The sequence below is a fragment of the Erythrolamprus reginae genome, chromosome Z (assembly GCF_031021105.1).
Source record: "Erythrolamprus reginae isolate rEryReg1 chromosome Z, rEryReg1.hap1, whole genome shotgun sequence".
Lineage (NCBI taxonomy): Eukaryota > Metazoa > Chordata > Lepidosauria > Squamata > Dipsadidae > Erythrolamprus > Erythrolamprus reginae.
Window position 1 is genome coordinate 151029370 of NC_091963.1, and position 9367 is coordinate 151038736.

General features: G+C 47.5%; 1 protein-coding gene across 1 annotated transcript in view; it reads right to left on the minus strand.

The window, feature by feature from the left end:
• The window catches only part of ACADVL (acyl-CoA dehydrogenase very long chain), a 31258-nt gene extending 22745 nt beyond the window's left edge, over positions 1–8513 (minus strand). The window contains exons 1-6 of the mRNA XM_070729672.1: positions 8352–8513; positions 8174–8258; positions 5492–5566; positions 2358–2430; positions 1234–1298; positions 1000–1134 (exon numbers count right to left, since the gene is read on the minus strand). Coding sequence (XP_070585773.1) covers positions 1000–1134; positions 1234–1298; positions 2358–2430; positions 5492–5566; positions 8174–8258; positions 8352–8407 — 489 coding nt within the window. The 5' untranslated portion in view covers positions 8408–8513. The remainder of the gene's footprint in view (positions 1–999; positions 1135–1233; positions 1299–2357; positions 2431–5491; positions 5567–8173; positions 8259–8351) is intronic.
• Between the last annotated feature and the right edge of the window lie 854 nt (positions 8514–9367).

The window sequence follows — 9367 nt, forward strand, 5'->3', positions numbered from 1 at the left end:
GGCTTGCCACGCCCCTTCTCCCAGCAGCCTGTCCTGTATACAGTGATCCCTCGATCATCGCAAGGGTTCCGTTCCAGGACCCCACGCGATGATCGATTTTTAGCGAAGTAGCGGTGCGGAAGTAAAAACACCATCTGCGCATGCGCAGATGGTGTTTTTACTTCCACTGCCGCCCGCCCTTCGCCCGCCCACCCCGTTGCTCGCGCCTGGGGTGCGCGCGCGCTTGGGGACACCCCAGCTCCGCTTCCCAGCTGGGAAGCAGAGGTGGGGTGTCCCCAAGCACGCGCGCTTTCCCCAGCAACACGCGCACGGTGGGGACACCCTAGCTCCGCTTCCCAGCTGGGAAGCGGAGGTGGGGTGTCCCCAAGCTCGCGCGCGCTGCCCGCCCGCCCACGCTGTTGCCGGCTCCGCTTCCCAGCTGGGAAGCGGAGCTGGGGTTTCCCGTGCGCGTGCCGCCCGCCAGCCCACGCCGTTGCTTGCGCCGCCGCTGGGGTCTTACCGGGGCAAGAGGGGGAAGACCCAGGGAAGCCTCTGCCCGGCGGGGAAACTCCACCATCTACGCATGCGTGGAAGGGCACGCATGCACAGATGGTGGAGTTTACTTCCGGGTTGAAAACTCGCGATATAGCCCTTTCGCGATGCTCGAGGACGCGAAACTCGAGGGATCACTGTATATTGCTAGGGTTGGCCAAATGTCCCGTAGAGATATTCAATGCCTAGACCCCCATCTATAGAGATATTCATGCCTGGTTCTCATTCTTCTGACTCTCGCTTCTAATATATAGTCCTCAACATCTCTTTTGACTTCTGACACTGCCCTAACCGGGTGGGGGTGGAGTGTGTTTCTACATTCTCTGGTGGTTCCCCAGTCTCCAACTCGCCTTCACTCTCAAATTCAGACACTGGACTGCGATGCCAGTATTCCTCCATCTCCTGGTCCTCAAAATCCGTGACTGGCTGAGCCGGATGTGGACCACTCGTAATAGTGGCAGGACTAACCTGGGTGTTGGTGAGCCCCAGACCCCCAAATGCAGTGGGGACCTGCAGGCCGAAGGCTCCCATCTCTTTGAGACCTCGCATCGACTTCTCCTGCACCTGTGCCAGTTCATCATTCCGCGACGGGTTGTTCACCTCCTACGGAAACGGGCCGGGGAGGGGATGATAGAAGGTGTTGCTAGAGGGCAAGTCCCCACCTTCCCCCACAATTCCCCCTCCACTCTTAGCCCCCCTCACCTCAAAGAAGCGGGCGACGGGCCCCACCAGCTCCTGCAAAGTTTGCGTCTGTTCCTCGTTGAGGACTGTAACAAAAGCAGAAGTGGGGAGGGGAGGGCATTATTCAGGGTGGGGCGATCCTCAGACCTAGATACGTTTTGTTCCCGCAATCCGTTTGACTGGAAAAAAGTCACTTATGGCTAGTCCTCAACTTACATCCATTCACTTAGTGACCATTCAAACTTTTTTAAAAAAGGAACTGAGTACCAGTCCTCGACTTATGTCCATTCATTTAGTGATCATTTGTACTTAAAAAGGGACTTAGGACAAGTCCTCAATTTACGTCAATTCATTTAATGACCATTCAAACTTAAAACAAAGGGACTTAGGACAAATCCTCAACTTACATCCATTCGTTTAGTCACCATTAGTTTTTTAAAAAAAGGGACTTAGGGCAAATCCTCGATTTATGTCCATTCGCTTAGTGACCATTCGAACTTTTAAAAAGAGGCTTAGGACCAGTCCTCGACTTACGTCCATTTGTTTACTGATCAGTCAAAGCTACACTGAAAAAGGGGATTTATTCCCAGTCCTCGACATACAACCGTCGCAGCATTGCGAAAACCCAAAGACGACACAAAATACAGGTAGTTCTGGACTTACAAAAAGAATCACTTAAGGACTGTTCGAAGGAACTGAAAAAAGCGACTTATTGCCCAGTCCTCAGAGTTACGACCGTTACAGCATTTTCCCACCGTCACCTGGTGAAAATTTGGGCATAAGGGGAATCCCACTTTGTGATCTTCCATTCTAGCTTCTAGCCAGCAAGGTCAATGTGTGTGTGTATAAGTTGGATTCACTTAATGACCACATGATTCACTTAACAACCTTAGCGATTCAACAAATGACCACGGGGAAAAATAAAGTCGTTAAAACAGAGCACCGTTTATTTAAACCTTTGCAAGTGACAGAAATGCTGCTTGGCAAATTGGGGCGGGGCCCCCAAGCCCTCAAGCAAAACCAGGGGTCGTTTCACACCTACGTCCAATGCCCTGGACCAGCCCAATCTCCCCATGCACAAACCCCACAGACCCACAAACACACCTGCCTCCCCCAGCCCCACAACCTTATTTTTTATCTTTTACCTGAAGGATAAGGGAAGACTTGTTCGGTGATGATCTGACCTTTGAAAATCCCCACCGCAAAGGATTTCGTTTCCTGGTGGGAGGGAGGGCGAAGAAAAGGAAGATGAAGGTCACTGCCTGTTCCGGGGTCCTGGGTTCAAGTCCTGACAAATCCCTGTTTTCAGTCTGGCTGCCATTTCCCGGAAATTATTACTAGCATTTAGACTTATAGACGCCTTCACGGTGTTTTTACAGCCCTCTCTAAGCGGTTTACAGAATCAGCAGCATATATCAGCCCCCAACAATCTGGGTCCTCATTTTACCGACACCTTGGAAGGACGGGAGGCTGAGTCAACCTGCTTGAGCTGGGGTTGGACTAGATGACCTCCAAGGTCCCTTCCGATTCATTACTGTTACATGCACAGAAAAAGGCACCTCCTGCCCGGGAAGGATTATTTCTGGGATTGTAAAAATCACACAGATTGTGACGCCAGGGCGACACCCCACCCCACCTCTGGCAAATGTCATCCCCCCCCATCAATCCCATCTCTCTGAAGCCCCCAACCCATATGGAAAAATTCCCCAATCTGCCTTAATCTCCCCCCTGCTGTGTTATTATAATAATCCGCAGATAACTTCCCTGGTGTTTTTCCACACCTATTTAATTACTGTATACACTGCTCAAAAAAATAAAGGGAACCCTTAAACAACACAATATAACTCCAAGTAAATGAAACTTCTGTAAAATACAACTGTCCACTTAGGAAGCAACACGGATTGACAATCAACTTCACCTGCTGTTGTGCACACTCAACTTTGCACAGAACAAAGGATTCAATGAGAATATTTCATTCATTCAGATCTAGGATGTCTTATTTGAGGGTTCCCTTTATTTTTCTTTGAGCAGTACACACACACACACACACACACAAACAATCTGAGCTTCCCACCCAGTTGAAAGTTCACACGCCTTGCCCCCCATCCACAAACATGTCACACTGCCCACTCAGGTTCTGCCAGTGTAGCAACTCCTTCTTCTGCTTCCGCCCAGCTGGTAGACATAGGATGGCCTTGAACTTCTCGTACGAATGCTTTGTGAGTACACCTGCTCTTTTGTGAAATAAATACACACACACAGAGCTAGTCCTCGATTACCACGTTTCTGGTGCCAAGTGAGACAGTTAAGTGAGTTTTGATTCGTTTTGCGGTCTTTCCTGTTCATGGTTATTAAGCCGAATCCCCCAGCAAAATCCCCGTGGACATTAAGCGAATCTGGCTTCCCGCAGCCAGAAGGTCACAAAACGAGGACCACATTTGCAACCGTCATAAATATGAGTCAGCGGGATAGTGTCAAGTCAAGAATGACCTGCATCTACTTTCTACGGTCCATCGCAAGGGTGGAAAAACAGCTGTAAGTCACTTTTGTTTAAAAAAAAAAAGTGCCGTAACCTTGAATCGGTGTTGAAGTTGAGGACTACAACGATTTGCCGGCTTGTTGTCCGAGTCAGAAAGGAGTTTCGGGGTGACTGTTTCCTTGACCTCAGAAACAAATGACGCCCAAAAGGGAGGAGGTGTAAAATTAATAATAATAATAATAATAATGAGATTGTGGGTGGAAGATGGGAGGGAGGCACCCATTAAAGTTGTTGTGATAAGTGTTGTGGTGCATCTATTCAACTGATGTGTCAACTTTCGCAAACTTTTCAGCCTCTTGGACTTCAACTCCCAGAATTCCCCAGCTGGCAAAAGATTTCCCAGAATTCAGCATGGATAGAGGACAAGAACATAGAAACATAGAAGAAACATAGAAGACTGACAGCAGAAAAAGACCTCATGGTCCATCTAGTCTGCCCTTATACTATTTCCTCTATTTTATCTTAGGATGGATATATGTTTATCCCAGGCATGTTTAAATTCAGTTCCTGTGGATTTACCGACCACGCCTGCTGGAAGGTTGTTCCAAGCATCTACTACTCTTTCAGTCAAATATTTCCTCACGTTGCTTTTGATCTTTCCCCCACCTAACCTCAGATTGTGTCCCCTTGTTCTTGGGTTCACTTTCCTATTAAAAACACTTCCCTCCTGAACCTTATTTAACATAGAACATAGGTGGCTAGACTTTAAATGTAGCTGCTCCGAGTCTACGGAGAAGGGCGGCATACAAATCCAATAAATTATTAAATTATTATTATTAATTTAATTTAAATTTAATTTTGTGGCTAGAGATGGAGAAAGGGAGAGGGGAGTATAAAGAAATGAAGAATAACAAGTATAAGATTGATTTAAGAATGATTGGTTAAAAAAGTATATTGTGTATATTATTGATATATTCTAAGATATATGCATTGAAAATTATATGAAAAAATGTGGCAAGACTTTTCCAAAATTTATTGCCTTTGAATTTACTGAATTTGAATAATGCTTGAATTCAGGAATATGAGAAACCTGAGATATTCTTTTTTGGCAGGCAGAATTTAGTAAAACATTGCAAAGGTATAAATTTTAGCATTTAGGCATCTTTCATTGACTTTATGAAAGAGCATTTGACCAAGGTGAATATAGTCAGTTGCTAGATACACCGAACATCCGGATGATGGATACATTATTATGAATTTATGCTGAAAACAAGCAGCAGGTGTTAAAATAGAAACAAAATAATTTCAAGCATTAGATAGAACTTTAATACTTGATATCCTGAAGCTATTTTCAAATAAATCTTTTAAAACTGTAAACAGGTTATAGATACATAAATTGTACTATTTTTTCTACTATTATTGTACTATTTTGGGGGGGCTATTATTGATGTTATATATTTTTGCTGGAGAAAGCAAGGAAGGAAGGAGGAAATAAATAAATAAATAAATAAATAAATAAAGATATTTTTGATCTGGTAATGTTCTTAATAGATTACGGGAATGCAACAGATATAATATATCTTGAATTTAGCAAAGTGGCGAGAAAATAAGAAAATAGGCTGGGAATTCTCGGAGTTGAAGTCCACAAGTCTTAAGGCTGCCGAAGTTTGAAGACCCCAAGACCTAGAAGGAAATTTCTTTATCCAATGGAGTTCATCAACATTACCCCCCCCCACACACACACAAATATTGCTCCAGAGAGCCCCCCCAAAAGTGAGACAGGGAGAAAAGACCACATACCGTAGGTAGCTGCTTTCTGCCCAAATCTTCTTGGGGAAATGGCTCCGGCTTTAACCTCTGCTTTTCCGGGGCGACCTGCAAAAGAGGGCTAAAGTGTGACATTCGTTGGAATTTAGGGGGTGCTGCCTGTTCAACCCAGGGCTAGAGTCGCCAACAATGCATAAAGTAGAAATTGGGCGCAATGTTTAATAAAAAGCGGAATTTGCATGCAAAAGTGCAGAAAAGTGTGATTTAAATGCAACATTTAATAAAAGCGGAATTTGGATGCAACAGTGAGTAAAAGTGGAATTTAAATGCAAGGTAGCATGAAAGTGGGGTTTTTGTTCAAGGTTGCCTAAAAGTGGAATATAATTAAAGGCAACATTTAATAAAAGTGGAATTTGGATGCAATGTTGCGTAAAAGCGGAATTTGGATGCAACACTGCATAAAAGTGGAATTTAAATGCAACATTTAATAAAGGTGGAATTTGGTTGCAACAGTGAGTAAAAGTGGAATTTAAATGCAAGGTTGCATAAAAATGGAATTTAAAGGCAACATTTAATAAAAGTGGAAAGTGGATGCAGCGGTGAGTAAAAGTGGAATTTAAATGCAATGCTGCATAAAAGCGGAATTTATTTTCTTCTTTTTTTTCAAAGGTGGGGATGAAGAAGGTAGGCATGGAGGCAGGTCACCGTCGGGACAAGGGGTGGGGGGTAAATGCTGGCTGGCTCTAGCATGTGGTGTGGCATGATCCGCTTTTAATCCCAGTGAAATCCGGTCCAGCCACGCTCAGGTTGACCGATTCCAGGGCCCCATAAATAGGTTGTAAAACCCTCCGCTTATTTCAATTATTTCACCCTCAGAGACAATGCTCAACTTATGGCCATCAATGGAGCAGTCATAGAATAGAATAGAATAGAATAGAATAGAAAATATATAATAGAATATAGAGCAGAATAGAATAGAATAGAATTCTTTTATTGGCCAAGTGTGACTGGACACACAAAGAATTTGTCTTTGGTGCAGATGCTCTCAGTGGACATAAAAAGACAAGATGCATTTGTCAAGAATCATGTGGTACAACACTTAATGATGGTCATAGGGGTCAAATAAGCAATGAAGAAACAATATTGATAAAAATCTTAGGATACAAGCAACAAGTGACAGTTATACAGTCCTAAGTGGGAGGAAATGGGTGATAGAAAGGATGAGAAAAACTACTAGAAATAGAAGTGCAGACTTAGTAAAAAGTTTGACAGTGTTGAGGGAATTATTTGTTTAGCAGAGTGATGGTGTAAAAAAAAGCCTTCCCTGTCGCAAAACCTGTAGCTCCTACACCACCTTTTTCTGGTAGGTCGTTAAACAAACCCTCTGTCATTAAGTGGACCCTTGGCTGCCTCTTCTGCCTTTTTTAGCCTTCTGAAGTTCTATGGGCGACTTGCAGGTTCCAAAGTCTGTTTTGATCTCTGGGCATTGGGCCAAGTGTTTGTTTCTGAGGTTGTGTTACACACTGTTTGTTTGTCAACTGCCCAGAGTGATTTATGGGGACAGGGAGGGGCAGGACACACCTGGCAGAGGAGTGAAACAGGAATTGGCCATTGGCAATGTGCCCACTTTGCCAAATTAGGTTGGTGACCTGAGTCTGGGAGGGCCCAGGGTGGGTTGGGGGAGAAGGAAGGGAGGAAGGAAAGAAAGAAAGAAAAGAGAAAAAGAAGGAAGGCAGGAAGATAAAAGGAAGGGACAGAGGGAGGGAGGAGATGGAAGAAGGAGGGAAGGAAGGAAGGGAAAATGAAAAGAAGGAAAGGAAAAAAGGAATGAAAGAAGGAAGAAAGAAAGAAGGAAGGAGAAAAGAAGGAAAAGTATTAAAGAGAAAAGAAGGGAAAGAAGACAGAAAAAGACAGGCAGGCAGACAGAAAGATAAGAAAAGGAAGGAAAGAAAGAAGGAAAAAGAAGGAAGAAAAGGCAGAAAGAAAAAGGGAAGGGAGGAAGGAAGGAAAAAGAGGGAATGAAGATAGACAAAAAAAGCAAGAAGCGAGAAAAAAAGGAGAGAGGAAGGGGAGGGGCAGACTAGTGAGACCAAATTTGTCCTTCCCCTCCTTCTTTGCTTCTTTCCTTCTCTTTTTCCTTCCTTCTCTGTGCTCTCCTTTCCTTCCTCTCCTCCATTTCCTTCCTTCCTTACCCCCATTCTTTTCTTTTCCTTTCTTTGATCTATGTCTTCCCCCTTTCCTCTCTTCCTTTCTTCTGCCCTTCCCCCTTTCCTTCCCTCTTTCTTTCTTTCCTTCCTTCTTTCCTTCCCTCCCTCCCTTCCCTTTCGGGGACTGCCTGGAGGTCCCTCCCGGCCGAAAGGGAGGGCAAGGTAGGGGAGGACCGGGCCGGGCTGACCTTTCCCCCACATCCAGCGCCGAAAGAGATTCCCGGGATGACGCGGCTGCCTTTGCAAGGGCTCCGCTCGGACGCCCGCCTGCCTCAAGCCCCCTCCCCTCTTTCTCTCTCACTCTCTCGTGCGTGGCCAGGAAGACCCCAGACCCAGAATTCAAAGCCCGTGCGAGGGGTTGTTTGTGTGTGTGTGTGTGTGTGTGAGAGCAGTCTTAGGGGGCGCAAGCGAGACCTTCTAGGATCGCGGAGCCTCAAGCTTCTAGTCCTCACCAAGCTCCCCCCCTCCGAGCCCCCTCCCCTCTTCCAGCCCCTTCCCCACCATTTACCTGGGCGGCCGCTTGGGCGGCGTAGAGTCTCCCCGCTATCGGGCGTCCGGGGGGCGCAGCAACCACCACCGGGGGGCAGCCTGGCCTGCGAAGTGGGGAGGGGTTGCGATGAAATGGGTGAAGGGTCGCCTCTCAAGACCCCTCCCTCCCAGCCCTTTCTCAGCACCCCCCTACTCACCCTCGCAGGGCGCCGAACCCCAGGAAGAGGCGGGGGGAGAGCCGGAGGGCTGCCATGCTTTGGGGAGGGGGCTCCAAATGGGGAAGGTCTTTCCCTCTGTTGCAACCTGGCTGTTTGCTGCTGCTGCTGCCGCCGCCTTCGTTCCGCTCGCTCGCTCCGCCCAAGTCCAGGAGGAGGAGGAGGAAGAGGAGGAAGGGCGGTGCATGCTGGGAGTTGGAGTTTGCTTGGCAGGCAGACGTGGCAAAGTGGGGCCCCTGAGCATGGACAGAGCGCCCCACCTTCTGGGCAACGACCCCCTTCCCCATTAAGGGCTTTGCAAGGAAAGGCGGCTTGCAAAGAGGAAAGTGATACCCCTGAGCATGCACAGAGTGCTCTTCCCCCTTCCAGGGGACGCTTTCCCTTTGCAAAGTGGGACCCCTGAGCATGGACAGAGCGCCCTCCCGCTTCCTAAAGCAAGCTTTACGAGGAGGCGGCTTGCAAAGAGGAAGGTGGTGGTGCCCCTGAGCATGGACTGAGCGCCCCCTCCCTTCCGGAGAACGCTTTCCCTTTGCAAAGCGGGACCCCTGAGCATGGGCAGAGTGCCCTCCCCCTGCCTATCGCAGCTTGCGAGAAGGCAACTTGCAAAGAGGAAGGCGGTGGTGCCCCTGAGCATGGACTGAGCGCCCTCCCCCACCTTCTGGGCAGCGACCCCCTTCCTCAATTAAGGGCTTTTTGCAAGGAAAGGCGGCTTGCAAAGAGGAAAGCAATAGCCCTGGGCATGTGCAGAGCGCCCCACGTTCCAGAGAGGGTCCCCTTGGAGCTTGCAGAGCGAGGCTTGTGCTTCTGAACATGCACAGAGCGCCCCTCCCTCCCTCCCCGATAGGTTAGGGGTGGTGGTGGTAGGCAGAGTCCCTTCAATTCTTGGGATGGGTCCTGGGAGGATAAACCAGCTATTTTTAAACATTGTTTTCCTCCAACCTCACATTCCTGGGGAGGGGGGACACAAAACTCACCCCCCCCCCCGCCCTCCAGGTGGA